Here is a 17509-nt window from a genome sequence, read left to right as displayed (position 1 = left end):
ATTTTTTCGATCCAAAGGATTCGAAACAAGGATAACACAATTTTATTTTTATATTTTTATGTATGTATTTTATTCTGGCGCTAGGTTTTTCAGGATCATTGAAAAATTTGCAAATTCTGTTTTAGTCTTTTAATAAATACTTACTATGGAAATGCAAGTAATAAAATACGTAGCGCTTTGTTTAAACGAAAGATCCTTTAATATATTGTTTTAATAAGATCAGTATTTCTTACAGAAAATACAAAAAAAATAAAGAAAACAGCAGTTGTTTTATAGCTATTGATTTCGGATATATTACTGCCCTGTATGTTATCACGCAAGTGGCAGTTTCTCTTTGATTTGTGTGACATGAGAGAAACATTACCGATTATTTGCTATCCAATTATCTAATGCTTTCTGTTTAATTATTATATTAATTATACCTATACTGANAAAGAAATAAATAATTTCAGGGAACACAAGCGCGAGAAAAAGTCACATAAGTCAAGCCCTACACGAAAACATTTTTTCGTTTCAAAACCTGTTAACTGTATTAACTCAGAAGAAAGTGTAAAGGAATACAAATTAAAGAAAAAGAAATACTGCACAAAAATTGGTCCACCCAGATGTTATAAACTTTCTGTAAAAAAATAATACTGCCAAAAAGAAAACAAATTAAGTCCTAGTTTGAAGTATTCATTTAATTCTCTGTATTTTAATGTTAATTTAATTAAGGAGCAGTTTCCTGGAATTTTCGTCAAATTGTAATAAAATGGCTTGCAATGTCTCATTAAACTTTTTATTTTCTTGACTTAACGCAAAAGTTAAATAGTTTTACTACATCAGGCAAATTAATGTCATACATAAAACAGTCATTCATATATTTCCATAAGGTCATCAATCATTACTGATAAAGAAGTGTCACAAGATCATTTTTTTATTAACTTGATGAATACTTTTTTTTATAATCTAAACAAATTAAAAGAAACGTCTCAGAAAATTTGAGTTCTTTACTTTTGGTGGAGGTGCCGAGATAAATTTTGTTTTTATTGCAGTCAAGCATATCAAAGAAAAATAAAACAAACAGTTTGTTCAAAAATTTATTAGTCTACTTTTTCACAACATACGTATTACATTTTCCGAAATTTATAACAACAATTATTACTTCTTTCTACATTTGTGTTGTATGCATTCAAAATTAGGTACTATTACATTCAGCAAGTTACGTAATTTATTGTTTATTAAAAGTAGATAAACCATTTGTATAAAAATATATGTGTAGGTATATATAACATCAATTTAACCGAACGAAAGGTTTATGGTGTATGGTTTCGTTGCATGACCTAAGAACGCACGTAATATCTGGAATGTAATGAATGTAATGGTTATTTACTTTAATTAAAATCAGACTTATTTGTAACCACACGTTGGACTTGTGAAATTTACGTAGATTTAAGAATTTAATCTGCTAATCATATTGAAGTTTTTTTCTATATGTTTAGGAACCCAAAATTTATTATGGCCATGCTTCAATATAACATAAATTTGACTAACACAGGTAATCTATTTAAAGTGTTTGATGGGTACACTGTAAAAAAAGCCAGTCATCATCACCATAAGATCGTCAATTCTAAGACTGTTTGGACACGCATCACCACTCTGTCCTGTCCTGCTTTAATCTTCGCATTTTTCTAAAACTAAAACACCAACATCCCTAAATATTTGTGAACAGTAATCTAATCTAGATCTACCTCTACTCATCTTAACTCCTGTTTTTGCCTCTAATATCTCTCTAACTAGACCTTCACCTGATCAACCTATCTCCTCTATTTCTTATTGACTTTCGCAGTCGAGTCCTCTGTTCTCCTATTATTTCTAACATCTTTTCATTTCTAACCTTCTCTGCCCACGGTACCCCTATCATTCACCTGCAATACCATATTTCCAAACACTTTTAACCTTTTCTTTTCTGCCGTGACGACTGTCCATGTTTCCCACCCGTACAGCGCCGCGCTACAGACAGACACCTTTAACAAAATTTTAGGAATTTCCGAATTAACCGTTCGCGAGAATATAAATGACTTTTTTTGTTGCAGGTGACTCAACTCTACGCTATCCTCTGTTTTATATCTCTACTGCTCCTTCCATTCAGCGTTATCTGACTTCCTAGATACCAAAAATCAGCCGCTTCTTCTAATTTTTCGTCTCCTATCTTTATATTCACCCTTTCCTTACTTTCTTTCCTTGTATGTCAGCACTTTTGTTTTACTNTAACAACAAAAAAAAAACAAACTGTAAAAATAACAAAAATAAAAACTAAAAATTCTCGAGGTACTTTTTATTTAAAATTACGATGTCAGATCAATATTTTTAATAATTATGAGAGTAGGCTATATAAATTTTAAATTATGATAAAAATCGGAAAATTAAAAGTGATTAGTGACAAAATAAACTAAGATTGCACTCATAATTCCCAAGAATGTGAAGCGATTCGTGTTTGCAGAATTACACAAATCGTCCTTACATTCCTGACAATAAACTAACTCTGTTCCAGGATTTACAGAACATTCATTGGTAAAATCTTTATTTTCAACTGCTGAACATTTACGAACGGTGGTTTCTTTACCATCGCGGTCTAAAACACAAAAAAAATCATTTAAGAAATACCATCTGAGAGAATTACTACTTGTTGTAGTATTTAATAATGTTTGACAAATTCCTTTCAACTTGTCGAACTTTAATTTAAAAGGTTAAACTGAAAATTAACATATTAATATATTCACACAAATTTTATTCCCATCCAAGAAAGAGAAAGTCATACTTTTAAAATGATATTGTAAAGTTTTTATAATTTTCTTTAAATTTTTTTCGTTTACCTTCTCTCTGTTACACTAAAAGTGTAGACAAGAATTTTATTAGCTAATATACTTCAATTGGAGAGTTAATTTAAGCGTGTTGCCCCCTACGCTTGCTCAATAATGATAAAAATTGTTTTAATAAGTATCTTGGCTTGTTGAAATGTAGAAAATCAAATAATAAGGCACAAAAATATCGTCAACAAATAATAATTCAGAATATAAAAATGTGTGGTAGACACATTCTTAATAAAATATTTTGGTATTGCTTACCTTTTGTCACTTTTTTGAGGCAGAAGGAGTCGTATATGTTGAGAACCAAATGGGCACATTCGACACTATACTTCTGAGGGGGCTGATTAGCACAATCGGGATCTTTGACTGAGTTACAACTAATACATCTTAAGCCGTATGCTGGAAACAAAAAAAAAAAGAAATACAATGATAATTTTTTTAACAACTGCGAACCGCTTCCCGTTATGGAATTCATTAAGAAGAAGGGAAACAAAGGAAGCTAGGACACTTTTTTAGGCATAAGGAGTAAGTGAGAGGCATATAAGAAACAGAGAAGCAGGAGTAAAGATGTACAGAAGAACATCCAGATTAAATTAAAAAATGAGGAGATATTAGAGAGTAGGAGAAGAATGGAATGAAATTCAATGAGAATAGGATAGTAAGGTACCTTCTGAGACAAGAAGGACTAGTTAGACACCTACAACAAAGACAGAGGAAGACATTTATTATATCAGATATAAGGGGAAATTAGAAAGGGTGTAGAAGAGCCAAGGGAGATATAAAAACAATAAAATGAAGGAAAGATACGAAGGTAGCTCTAAAGTTTTCGATAAATACGAAGATTGACTCAGGATAGGAAGGAGTGGAGATGCTCCAGTCTTCGGACTGATAACAATGATAATTTTTAGTTTAGTTTACTACTGAGTAACATTGCCTTTAACTTTTTATAACATCCGAAGCTTTACAGGCTAAGGACATAGTAGTATTTCAACCAAATCAATTCAGAATTCTAGCGTAAATCAATAATTCCATTTTTGTTGAGTTTTTTGCTTCAGTCCAGACATTTTCCGTCAGAATATTAAAACTAATGCATTATTTGTTAAGCTCATCATGAAAATATAATAAATACTAAGTGCGATCCTTAAATAAAATCTTATACAACAGAATATTAAAATTCAATAAAAGCGTTTTTTTAAAAAATATCGTGTAACAGATTTTCAAGGAAAACTACTTTTATTTTACAATTCTTTTAATGACATTTTTAATTTCTGTTAGATACTGAATACACAAATTTAAAAATCTTTTCGTTAATATATATCTACAAAAAATAACTACGAAAGTTGTCGATGATAAAAGGTGAAGAAAATTCTGCAAAAAGATTTAATTAGATTCTAATCGAAAACAAAATGAAACATATTGTTTATTGACCATGTTCGCGTAAGGCTATTTACAAATTAACTAAACAAACTTTGACCTTTTCAGTACAAAATAGACAATTAAAAAAGAGAAAAGAGGAAAATCTTTTAGTTTATATTCAGCTTTAGTTAACGCCTTAGCATTTAATTAAACTAAAACTTATTTTTTATTGAAATTTCATTAATAAAATGTACGTATTTTGATTATTTCTACCTACAGTTTATATGCATTTCCATTGTCCTTGGTTTATAGTTGTTTATTGCAGATTTTAAAGGCAATAACAATTGGCGATTTTCCCAATCCAATGATTGCGTAACGCTTTTACGTTAGTAAATTTGCCAAACTACAGACACGAATTTCCTCACAACTTTTTACAAAAAAAAAAAGACAACCAAGTAAAGCTTTTCATCATTTCTTATAATAAAATTTAGACATTTTATTTCTTCTTTTCTCGTATTTTTTAGAAGAAAACAAAAAATTTATAACAAAAACGCTATAATTCAATAACAATAAAAGTAGGGCGTTGTAAATAACATTATTCCCTCTGTACTTACCCGAGTCCAAAAAGGCTAAACACGTAAACAACAGCACTAGCTTGAACATTTCGAAATTATGTTGTATTATATTATATAATGAATATTTCGCGTGTCTAGAACAGAACAAAAAAGGTGCGCTTTTGGTTTATTTTTATTTGTGATGATCGACTGGGCCAGTGAAAACAACTGGTTACAACAACTGCGAATTTAATATCGCAGTAGGCCAAGAGAGAAACGAATACTAGGTCACATGGTAGCAAGAAAATGAGCGTAGAATCTTAACTTCATGGACAAATTTTCCTTCTGTTATTAGTTAGAACAATTTAATACAAATAGGTAATATAAAAATAGAAACGTAGCTCAATTTATACTTACTATACTGTTCTAAATAAAGCTATAATTTGCAATAAGTGGCAAACGAATGATATAATGATGAATGATAAATCAAATTATAATAAATGAAATGAATAAAAATTGGTATCTAATAATAAGTGATTATTATTGTTATAGCCCAAATTAAAACTCCAAGTATATTTTGATTATTTTAAATTTTATATATTGTTTCATAAACTAATTAATTAACATTTGAACACCCTGTATGTGAGTTTTAAATTTAAATTTTTATATAAAGGAACAGCATGCGCCATCTGCCACACAGAACCTGAACAAACACAGTACATTCCATAGATTATCATATAGATTGTTATCAATTCATGTTTTTCGTCATTATCAAGATCATTTATTCTATGATTTGCTCGATTGTTCTGTTAACAGTAGTGTCGTGTATTTACATTGTATTTATTACGAGTGGTGAAAAGCGTTAATTTTAAAAGGAAAAGTGAATAAATAACATTTAAACGATGTCTCTGTTTGGCTCTCTAATGGGTGATTTAGAAAACGATCCGTTTTTTGGGTGAGTTTCGTTATTAATTTGACATTTATATTGTACAAATTGAAGTAGATACATAAGAGTGCTTTGACAAATCCCGCCATGCTTTGTTTAGGATAAATTTTTATCTCGTAAATTCATTCCCTTTTTTCAGGTCTCACATGAGAACAATGCGCCACGTGAATAGCATGATGAACTCAATTCTTAGTGATCCATTTGGCGATTTTATGGGGATGCGAGACTTTGGGATACCTGCATTGACAGGTTCACGTGCAGGGAGTCTCATGCCATTTGGAGGCTTTCCACCCATGCCTAACATCAACAGATTGCTGTCATCGTCCTTTGAAAACCCAAATGCTCACTGCTACAGCACCAGCACAGTTGTAAGCATGACTTCAGGGCCTGATGGAAGACCCCATGTTTACAAGGCCACATCCAGCACCCGTACAGCCCCAGGTGGTCTTAAAGAGACTCAAAAAACCGTTTGCGACTCCAGAACTGGTACGAAAAAGATGGCAATAGGACACCATATTGGTGAGAGGGCTCATATAATAGAGAGAGAACAAAATGTGGAAACAGGTGACCAAGAACAAAGAGAGGATTTTATTAATCTTGATGAAGAAGAAGCTGAAGATTTTAATCAAGAATGGGAGCAAAAGACCCGTCATCGACCTGAAATCAGTAGAATTACTTCAGCAAGACATCGCTATGGCAGAGACCGTGAGCACAGTGGATTGCCAGCTATTACAGCAGGACCGGCCAGGTATTTACTATTTACTACTTTCTTTTCATAAAAATGCATACATTCTCTTTTAAAACAGTGTCTACAGAAATTGCATTGTTAATACTGTATGCATGCATTACTATGTACCCTTTCTTGTTCCTTTTGATGTTGTATCTGTATGGATGTCTTTTTTTCTAAATTTTATGCAGTGCTTGTAAACTTGCTTGTACCAATACCAGTCCACAAGACAGAAGACAAGATAAATTAAGTTTGCCAGGTCATTCAAGTTCCTCTTTGTTGCCAAGACGTTCTATTAGGTCTCGTAAGCAAGACAGAATTAGTCCAAGGTATGAATGACAAGTATCATTACCACATATTTGCGTGCCATTATTACATTGGTCAAATAAAATAAGCAATAAATTGTTATTACACACCATTCATATTAACAATTCGTTGAAGTAATTATTATCTGTTAAAGTGGGAATCAGTAATAGTTTGTGTATATTATTTGTATTAAAAGAAATAAATAATTTCAGGGAACACAAGCGCGAGAAAAAGTCACATAAGTCAAGCCCTACACGAAAACATTTTTTCGTTTCAAAACCTGTTAACTGTATTAACTCAGAAGAAAGTGTAAAGGAATACAAATTAAAGAAAAAGAAATACTGCACAAAAATTGGTCCACCCAGATGTTATAAACTTTCTGTAAAAAAATAATACTGCCAAAAAGAAAACAAATTAAGTCCTAGTTTGAAGTATTCATTTAATTCTCTGTATTTTAATGTTAATTTAATTAAGGAGCAGTTTCCTGGAATTTTCGTCAAATTGTAATAAAATGGCTTGCAATGTCTCATTAAACTTTTTATTTTCTTGACTTAACGCAAAAGTTAAATAGTTTTACTACATCAGGCAAATTAATGTCATACATAAAACAGTCATTCATATATTTCCATAAGGTCATCAATCATTACTGATAAAGAAGTGTCACCTTTTAAATGATTACAGGTTTTCCTTAAAGTATTGTAGAATTTGAAGTGAGTACATTGGCGTTTTTTTGTGATAACAAGTGTTTTTATTTTGAGCTACATTTTTCAAAATTGTTATTAACAAAAATTGTAGAAAAGACATTAAGAAGGAATTGTAAAGAAATATTTTATTTTAAAAAGAACAAAATACTGTAATGTCAGGATCAATTAAATTGTACAGACGAAGCATTTAATTGTAACTTTCATATTAATAAAGAATAGAACAAGCACAAAGCTTAAGATAGAAAACAGTTTATTAATAATCATTTATTATTTTGCCACACTAAACATAAATCATTAACAAAATTGTTTGTATGTATTCTAAAATTAACGGTGGAGATACTGCAAAAAAAGGGAAAGTAATTGTTTAAAGAGGAGATTTAATTATGGTGATCTAATCATTAATATCATATTAAAAACAGTAAAGATACCACAAACAAAAATTCAAAATCAGATATTTACAAATTTAATCGTAGCATATGTACAAAGCCTACATAGGCCAAAGAAGTAGGTGCTTTAAAGATACTAAAAGAACACAAAAAGTTTAGGTTTTATATTTATTCAACCTAAAGAAACTGCCCTATAGCGAAACATTCTTCATAGCAATTATTAGTAAACTGTTTTACATCATAAATGTTGTGTTTGTTTTTGTCGTTATTATTTATGTTAACTAACTTGCATCTTGTTTGTTATTAACGTTATTGATCGCAAAAATACTTTTTAACATGCGTAGATTACATATTAATTAATTTTTTGTTTTCGCAGCTCCTCGCACCCTTATAGTCCGTCTGGTCATTATCATTCGAGGAAGAATAAAAACATTAAGAGCGTTTCGGGGTCTCCAACTCACGACATCATTGAATAAATCAGATATTAGTGAATTTACCTTTTGGAGCCCTAAGCAGTTTATTTTCCTCGTGTTTCAGTTCAAAATAGTTTTGTTTTATAATTTTAACTACATGGGCACACTCTGCCCTGTATTCTAGTAAATTTAAGTTAATACTAGTTGGTTTTTTGCAGAAGGGAAGTCTGAGACTCCCTTTTAGCATACAGCACAATTTCGTCTGTTTTACAGTTGCCACTTTTCCTAAGTGTGTTTTATTGTATAATTAATTTTTATTTTTTTTTTCTTCAATTTGTTTCTATGTGGCAGTTGTAAAAATTCCCTGTGACTTTGAAGTCGGAATAGCGTAAGGTATTTATTTGAATGTAAGAGAGTAATGAAGGTTCATTAAGTGTAAGGATATTTTAACAGCTGTAATGTTACGTAAAATTTGCTTAAATGGAAGTATAAAAGAAATCAAATCCCTCTGTAATCAAAAGTGTAAAAGTAAAACAAATAAATAATAAAGTACCTACCCAAGCGCTTTAATCGTTTGACCTTTAATCAACGTTGTTTGTCGTTTTTGATTTCTTTTTACTTTACATTAGTATTTTAGTTGTTAACTTGTATGATGGGAACATATTACTTTATGAGGAACCCCTTAAGATTGTAAGGTAGACGTTTGACGAGATCAAAATTAAACTCATATTAGTATAAAGCACAAAGTATTTTATTAAAAATTATATTTAATCCAGTCAAACACACATCAAATATAAAAATATAACGAGCTTACATTTTAAACATCTTAAATCATACAAAAAATTAATAATTTGGCACTAAAGATGCTCACAAGTGAAAAATGAATGTGTAATATATAATAATTTGTACGTATATTTTTAATGTAATGTATAGATATTTGAAAATAGGTGTGTGCTCAAAATTCTTAAAATTACTGGTGTTAGACTTAAGGTTGTTGTCACTAATATAGCGGGCATGAAGGAACAAACTATATTTCACACAGTTGTCTTTTGTGCGTATTCCAGTAAGTTATGGTTTATATTTGCCTTAAAATAAAGTAGATCTGAATTATAATCACTTGCATTTGATTTGATGATGTAACTACCTTGTTTGGAAGAGTGTTCAGTTTTTATTTGAATCATGATTAAAAAGCAAGGCTGTTGCCATTGTCTGATATAGTAAACATAAAGAAGTAAACTGTATCATACAATTCAGGTATATTTCCTACGTGTTCCACTATTTTGTGGTTTATACTTGACTTAAAATAAAGTGAGTCTGACTTGCAATCAATTATATTTGATAGACCTTGCTCGCTGAAGTACCCTGCCTTTATTTCGGTTGAAACTCCTCATATTAAGTATCTGCAGAGTAAATGTAAGTAAAGAGTAGTACAAGTGTTATAATATTAAGTTAAAGTCCCTGTAATTGTCACAATTAACAATTTTAAACCATAATAAAGTGGGATCATACGAAACTAAGGTTATCTGTTTCATGTATCGTTTACAAGTAATTAAGCTGTTTTAGGATCAAGTGTCACATCAAAAGCGTTTTTCTCAATTCGTTTTTGTGTAGTTTATTAGCATAATTCGTTAAAATATAAAATACTTTATTAAATAACAAATTAAAATACAGGTTATGTAAGGGTGGTTCATTTGACCTACTGTGACCTGCAAGTTGTCGACCATCGACGCCAGAGAGCGCATCAGTCTTTCGGCTTGTCGGTCTCAACATAATATGGCGTTTGCGCGGGTAGTGAGTATATTTTCCTTGATTTTGTGTTAAAAAAGCCCGATCTTGTCCTGTATTTGTGGTAAGATTATTGTGTAAGCCTTTATTATTTAATTTTCATTTGTACAAATGTGCTGCCTTAAACAGCAAATCTCCAACTAGCAGATTTATAATGCTGTAATGGCGTTTCCCTTAGAGCACTGTACTGGCATTTGTTTTATTCATTGCGAGAAAGCATTTATTTTGCGATTGATACATTGGTCTTATATCAACTTTTTTTGTTATTAAAATCTGATTTGGGTACATTTACAATATATATTACTTCCATGCTATAATTGTCTGATTATGGTATGGAAATGGAAGGGACAAAAAGCAAATTATTACAATATAACAATACATATTAATACATAATACATTTACATTCAATGTTCAATTCACCTATGTCATAATCATTGTTTAATTATATTAAGGGGCAAACTTAACTTTGAATACCATTAAACTACAGAAGCATTTGGGCTGTACGTAATAGTGCCCCTACTGCACTTAATTTATGGTATACAATTTTAAACATGAAAATAAAGTAATTAAGTAATTGCTTGGTATCTTTAATTTTATTGAAGTACCTAACAGTTTGCAAAATCGCCAGTAATTAAAATATTGAAAAATATAATTTTCGCTTTCAAGTCATACAGAATTTATTATTATTTCAGAATTTGTGGTTTTGTGAAGTGTCTTCTTGAATGACTGTCTAATCCCAATGCAAGTTCTACAAGAACCAGAATGGTGCATCGTAAAGGTAGTTGCATGCAGTATTTATATTAATTTGTTTATATTTATGTACTAATCAGATTGGTTAAGGTATAATTACAACGTAGTACCTATATCATTTAGAAACTTCTTTCTAACATGAAAGGCGAAGAAGTTTTACGGAAATAAAACAATCTGATCGATCTGAACCAACTTATTTATTAATTCTTCATCAATGCACAACTATTATTTCATTTAAGCCTGAACAGGTACGTTGTTAAAGTGTAAAAACTAAAGTCTAAAGTTGCAGAAAAGACAGCGGATGATATAATTAACAAAGCGTTATTTTGAGTGTTTAATTTAATGTGCCTATTTAGTTTGAATGAATTCTTCTTTTGTATTTTCAATACACTACAAGAAAGGTTTATAATATGTAAAACTAACTAAAACAAACACCAAGTCAAAAATTAAATTAATTGTTAGTCTAAAAGAAATTTGACCCAAACTAACGAAGTGCATAATAAGTATAGGTAATAAATTGATAAAAATAAAAATTCCCTTGCCTAATTATTATGTCAAAGAAATTAATTGTGCGAAACAAAAGAACTTTTGTCAGTTAATATCCTTACGTAGCTAGTTTGTGAACTAGCTGGATAGTGTTATCTAAATGTTTCCTTTGACGGATATGCCTAAGGTTACGGTATGAGAATACAACACTCATGAAGTCTTCTCCTACCATAATCTTATGATCCTAAATATTCTGTCAAATAAGATATTTGGACAATTTTATCCAGCTAGTTTACAAGCTAGCCAAGTAAGTATATGTAAAAAACATAAAATGACAATAAGGGAGAAAACAATAGATAAAACTACAGAAGGAAAAGTAGGTCTAAAATCAAACTTTGCAACGTTTAAATGCTAGTTGTCCTCGGTTATTAAGTTGATTGCGTTATTAATTTCCAGCATTTGTATGACGAAATGTTTGTCAACCAAAACATTTGCTATATTAACGACAGTGTCCAATAGCTCGTTCTCGACCATTTTCATTTGTTGAGTGCATTTTTTTATCAAGTCCAATATTGACTGATTAACCTGTAAAAATAAGGTACATTTCGCATACAACATCTTGAAACAACCATGAACAGTCTAAAGGTGCTTACCCTATCTGGGTTGAGAAAACTTGCAAAATTCAACTTTATCCTCTTTTTCGCCCCATTATCTTGGAAAAATATGGTGAACTCGTCAAAGTTTTCTTTTATCTTAAAGTAAATACCGGCAACCAGGTGTCCCTTAGGGTCTCTCTGCAAAAGACTTCGGAAGTTGTAAACCAGATTCCTTCTTTCGGTGACATCCACTGCGGTAACGTATGGTTTTGCGACATAAATTAGCGCTGTAGAAGTGGCCTGAACCAAACCGTTTCTGGTGTTCCTCTCTTGCCACGCCACAAAACTTCTGTTTATTAAAGAGAAGGCATAGTTGTATTCTTTGGTAAGGTTTGATTCCTGTGACTGGACGAACCAACCTGAAACCGAAAAATGTTTATTAAAAAGCGAGTGAGTGTTTTTGCGAACATAAGGTTGCAGAGGAGTATGGATTTCAATGGTTTACCTACCAGTTTGTGGATATTCCCCATCTTCCATAACAGTTACGACTCTTCCAATGTGATACCCAGGATCGCAGAGCAGAACCCCATTTCGTCCGTTCATTTCGATTTTCAGAGCCAAAAGGACGTGCTCTTTTTCCAAAGTGTCGACATACTTGTCCAAATCGTAACCGAAATTGGCATATTCGTCCGGACAGTCCAAATTCTCCTCGCAGGAGACCATGAAGAGATGTTGCGAAATCGGAACTGTTTGGGACGTGATTTTGGAAAGACGTTGCCAAAGTTCCAAGGCTAGGCCAACGCAAGTGTGATGTTCACTTGTTATACGTGGATAGTAACTTGAAAAGAATTCAGAAAGATTTTCGCATTGGCTGTTTTTATATGCCGAATAAAACTCCAGAAAGTTGCCGATCGTATTGTACTTCCTTTCCTCCAACATACTCTGCAGATGTCCTTCGATGGCGGTCACAACTTCCTGGTACTTTCCAAGACTGTCCAAACGAAGAGGCTTCTTTGCTTCCGTTTCCCAGCAAGGAAACGGAAGAGGATGATCCACAGGCCATAAACCTTCAACCTGAGTTTTTTCAATCAACGATATGAACTGATAATCGCAACTCCTATTATTGTTGTTTTTGGCGTTGTTTTTAATTGTTTCACCATTTTCTCCAAGAGCAAATTTGAGGGGTAACAACTCGTCGTTCGAGTTGTTTGTTTCACCCGTTTGGTAGCATGGTAAGTCGGAGTTGACCGACTCCCTAACCCCTATCAGGGGCCAGCCTGAGTCCCACTTTGTTCGGCTTGCGAGTCAACTTGGCCACTCGTTGCCCCATCTGAATGAAAAACAAATGATGCAGATGCATAGAAACAGAAAGGAGTTCAAGGAAATGAGGGGAGAGGAATTTTGCGGAATTTTTACCTGCCGACCGTAGGTAAATATGCTTGTTCGGTATGGTCCATTTCGCAGATTGAAAGGGGATGCAGTGTGCGAAGAGCCACCGGTTGCTGGACTTCATGTACAGCATCCTGCTGGTTGGCTGTACACAATAACGGCTGTAACGACTTTTTTTCACGATCTATAAAAATAAGGGAAACAATATTGCTTTAAATAGTACCAATTTCGTGTCCTAACATTTATGAAATATAATTTCATCACATTTGTTAGAAATGCATTATTTATAAATTATAAGTGAATGGTATTGATTTTCGCTCGACACGTTTCGATGTGCCTACGCCATTATTTAATAAGTACACGTAAAACAGGCACTATCGATTTTTCATGGAAAACCATATTAGGTGGGTAGTTTTTACTCTCCTGACGTAATTCAGCGGACGTCGCTGGTGCTTGACGTCATCGGGGGCGCAAGCTACTATTTGTAGATACCGAGGTTCAAACACATGTGCGCCTCATGCCGCATGTGTCGCATTAGGCCAAGCGTTTAATGGGACGCAATTTGGTGAAGCTAAGTGAGTCGCGGTAAACCCCAGAAACAATAGTTCAATAGTTACCGCGTCAGATGGTATCGCAGCGCGTCACGTCACGCTTTGTACTCCCCATTGCCATTCCTATTGTGTATGAAACGTCCCTTATAATACAACGGTAACAATCATTACCTTCTATCCATATTTGTGGATACCAAGGTTCAAACACATGTGCGCCTCATGCCACATGTGTCGCATTAGGCCAAGCGTTTAATGGGACGCAATTTGGTGAAGCTAAGTGAGTCGCGGTAAACCCCAGAAACAATATTTCAATAGTTACCGCGTCAGACGGTATCGCAGCGCGTCACGTCACGCTTTATACTCCCCATTGCCATTCCTATTGTGTATGAAACGTCCCTTATAATACAACGGTAACAATCATTAGCTTCTATCCATATTTGTGGATAACGAAGTTCAAACACATGTGCGCCTCATGCCACATGTACCGTATTAGGCCGAGCGCAAGATCATGCACAACTTGGTGAAGTGAAGTGAAGTGAAGTGAAGTGAAGTGATTCGTGGCGAGAGATTTCATAAATTATATTCCACATAGACAGTACTGACCGCGTTAGATGGTATTGTGGCGTGACGTGACGCAGTTTATACTCACCATTGCATAGAACATCCCTTATAATGCGTAAAAAATTTTGATCACCGATCTAAGTACTTTTGCTCTTTATATATGCGAACGATCCCCCTTCCCCAATAACAAGTCTTATTTAAATAATACAAAACAACTGGACGATAAATGTTATTTTTTTTCAGTAACTTACATAACGATATTAATTGTTTTGTAACGGTAACGATCATTAGCTTTTATCCATGTTTATGGATAATGAGTTTCAAACACATGTGCGCCTCATGCCACATGTACCGTATTAGGCCGAGTTCAAAATCGAACGCAATTTGGTGAAGTGAAGTGATTCGCGACTTGATTTCATAAACCCTATTCCACATAAACAACAGTGATCGCATTAGATGGTATCTTAGCGTGACGTGACGAAGTTTAAGATCATCATTAACCCTCCTATTGAGTATGCTACATACCTAATAATGCATAAAAAATTTTGATCATCGGTCTAAGTACTTTTGCACCTTGTATGTGCGAACAATCCTCCCTCCCTAATAATAATTCTTATTAGAATAATACGAAACAACTGGACGACTGTCTTTGTTTATGTGGTAATGTACATTATGATATTAATTGTTTTGCAATGGTAATAATTATTATCTTCATCCAAACAAACATTGTTTTGAATATGTTATTATATTATTAGTTGGTACAGTAACCAAAGTTTACAAATTCCTTCGCAAACGAAGCAATGATAAATGTGCATTATGTAAACTTTTGGAAGGAACGTGCATCATGTTAAACGATATGACATATGACGACAAATAAAGTAAACACTTTTGATATGCAATTATCAAATCAAGCAATAAATAAATATATCTAATTAAGATGGGAATTGTTATAAAATATTTTAATGTCATTTATGTATCACGTGTAAAGTACTTCAACAAAATTTTATTTGCTATTATCTTTTATGACTTTATCAATAATTCAATTAGGTATAATAAGCAGATGATAATTATTTCGATTAACTTGCTTATTGATAAGATAATTAGTCTTTTTTGCGCTGTGCACTTTACGTTTAAAGTTTTTGCGAACTTTCGATCGTGAGTACGTAAGTACGCGTACGCTAAATACATGTGTGCCTATTTAAGTATGAAGATACGTAAATTTTATATACCTATTACTATTTTTAACAAAAACTTATTTTTGTATAGTAGCATCAGTTCCTATATACTGTAATAATAGATAGTTATCAAATTACGTCCTCGAAGTTTAGTTTGTTCGTAATAATTCTCCGAAACTTAAAACAGAAAAATGACGCAGTGCACAATTATTTTGGAACAAATAAATTTTAATAATGATTACATCTCTGCCTATGCACGTTCAAAACATAATTACGAAACCATTAGCAATTACCTTTTTCCCCTAATGAGTTTCGTAATCAAAATTTTAGTTAATTCGTTGGTGTAGCAATTATATAGGTACAACTCCCACTTTCATTACCATACCAGGTAAAACCCACATTCATTCGAAATAAAAAAAATTACAAGGAACAGTTCTATTTCCAAACATTTATGTATTATGTCGTAAACAGTTAATCTTTTTGCTGTTTCTAACAAGCCCACTGACTGACACTATGTAAATTTTTTATGAGTTTTTCGATCTTTACGGGAATTTGTTCATTGGTTTTTTCTATTTATAAGTAGGGTACAATTACATTTAGAACAGTTTGACAACATTTTTAATGAGAGTTGTTTGATTGTTTTCAAATACATTTTGGCGAACATATGGTTCTCGAGAGCTCACGTCTACATCAGCTGATTTCACTTGTTCGTAATTAATTACTGCTATATACTGTACATATGTACATATACATGTATAAAAAATGCAACAATTCTGCGTCATTTTTGATTACACACGAGCATATTTAATTGATATGATTTTTAAAATATCTAAACTGAGGACGAATTTAATAAAATATTATTGTTATTACGTGGACATAAATATTATTATTTATAGAAAGATATGGTAGGTAGTACTCACCCATACAACGAAAACGCTTCAAATAAAAAGAAAAATGAGCCCACTAGGGGTGCACACGTGCAGTATTTCGATGTGGTTCTTTGAAAACGTGCAAGTGTTTCGAGTTGTATAACCTGGACAAATATAACGCCACTACCCCACCTCTCTTTATTTCTTTTGTCCTTCTCACTTTTCTTTGTTCTGTCTCACTCCGATCCTTATTTTCAATGCGGATGTGATGACTCAAGCGAGCGCAACTGTAACTCAATATTTGCGCTGAGGCGGATAATAAAGTTTACAGCGAATTGTTATTCTATTGAAACTCGCTAATTCCAGTAATAGTTGTATTAGTAGAAACGATTGTAATTAAGACGCACTTATTATTTTCTGATTCAGTCCACTGATTCTCGCGATTACTGTTGAAATGTTTATGTTTGCACAATTTGACCGTTTCCTTCAAAAAATACACGATCATCTTGGTGACTCCCACTAACTGGAAAACAAAGGAAAAAAACATTATTTTACAATATTCCCTGCAGTTTATTTATAAGTTCATATAATTTGAGTTAACCCTGGAATTCAATTGCACAACAGATCGGTAGATGAGTAATCTCTTCTTCGAATTAGAACTTTCTCCAAAAAGTTTCGGTTCTTTACGAAAACGAATCAATTTATAATTTAGAATTGGTGGGAGATTAGCCTACGTTATCGACATGGTCTATACGAATCAATCTAACAACTAATTATAGCAGTACATTGAACTGACTTGTAAGGTGACTGTCTTAAACCATATGACTCTGTAAGGGTGGAAGGTTCCAGTAAACCACATGCAGGATAAAGCCGTGGTAGACCATGTGGAGGAGTCAGGGGGGATTAAGATAGACTATATGGGGCGAGGGTAGATCAAAAAGCGGTTAAACCAGAGCTATTCGGTTTATCAACAGCGAAATGCCCCTAAATATCTACAGAAAGTACGATGCCTAAAATCTACACTAGGGATTTGTAGGTTACATTGTTTTAAAAAAGTAGGACGAACGCAATAAAACTACGCGGTATGTGTCATGCGATAGTACCCT

At 32.7% G+C, this 17509-nt stretch overlaps 3 protein-coding genes across 7 annotated transcripts; 1 reads left to right on the top strand and 2 right to left on the bottom strand.

The window, feature by feature from the left end:
* Positions 1-2320: 2320 nt before the first annotated feature.
* Positions 2321-5037, bottom strand: LOC112906685. Its single transcript, XM_025981302.1, has 3 exons — positions 4820-5037; positions 3108-3248; positions 2321-2614 (listed from the first exon to the last, which is right to left on the bottom strand). Exons 1-3 carry the CDS (start codon positions 4866-4868, stop codon positions 2406-2408), a joined length of 399 nt encoding a protein of 132 aa, XP_025837087.1. The 5' UTR covers positions 4869-5037; the 3' UTR covers positions 2321-2405.
* A 509-nt stretch (positions 5038-5546) lies between these two features.
* On the top strand, positions 5547-9354 carry LOC108735091 (myeloid leukemia factor). Of its 5 annotated transcripts, none has more exons than XM_018466916.2 (4): positions 5547-5714; positions 5845-6453; positions 6624-6761; positions 6951-7400. In XM_018466916.2, exons 1-4 carry the CDS (start codon positions 5662-5664, stop codon positions 7129-7131), a joined length of 981 nt encoding a protein of 326 aa, XP_018322418.1. In that variant the 5' UTR covers positions 5547-5661; the 3' UTR covers positions 7132-7400. The 5 variants fall into 5 exon arrangements, with proteins under 5 accessions (XP_018322418.1, XP_018322433.1, XP_018322425.1 ...); XM_018466923.2 differs by lacking the exon at positions 6951-7400 and adding an exon at positions 8205-9354 and having other exon boundaries at positions 5550-5714; XM_018466939.2 differs by lacking the exon at positions 6951-7400 and adding an exon at positions 7420-7462 and having other exon boundaries at positions 5550-5714.
* A 1600-nt stretch (positions 9355-10954) lies between these two features.
* LOC108734819 lies at positions 10955-13163 on the bottom strand (the record flags this gene model as incomplete). The annotated part of the gene is made up of 3 exons (XM_018466516.2): positions 10955-11847; positions 11916-12277; positions 12368-13163. Coding segments are annotated over 3 exons (1332 nt in total), but the record flags the coding sequence as incomplete, so codon positions are not given.
* Positions 13164-17509: the final 4346 nt, after the last annotated feature.

The sequence above is a fragment of the Agrilus planipennis genome, unplaced genomic scaffold (assembly GCF_000699045.2).
Source record: "Agrilus planipennis isolate EAB-ADULT unplaced genomic scaffold, Apla_2.0 scaffold5, whole genome shotgun sequence".
In the NCBI taxonomy this organism is placed as follows: Eukaryota; Metazoa; Arthropoda; class Insecta; order Coleoptera; family Buprestidae; genus Agrilus; species Agrilus planipennis.
Note: the sequence above shows the minus strand (reverse complement) of the source record. Positions and strands in the feature narration are given on the sequence as shown.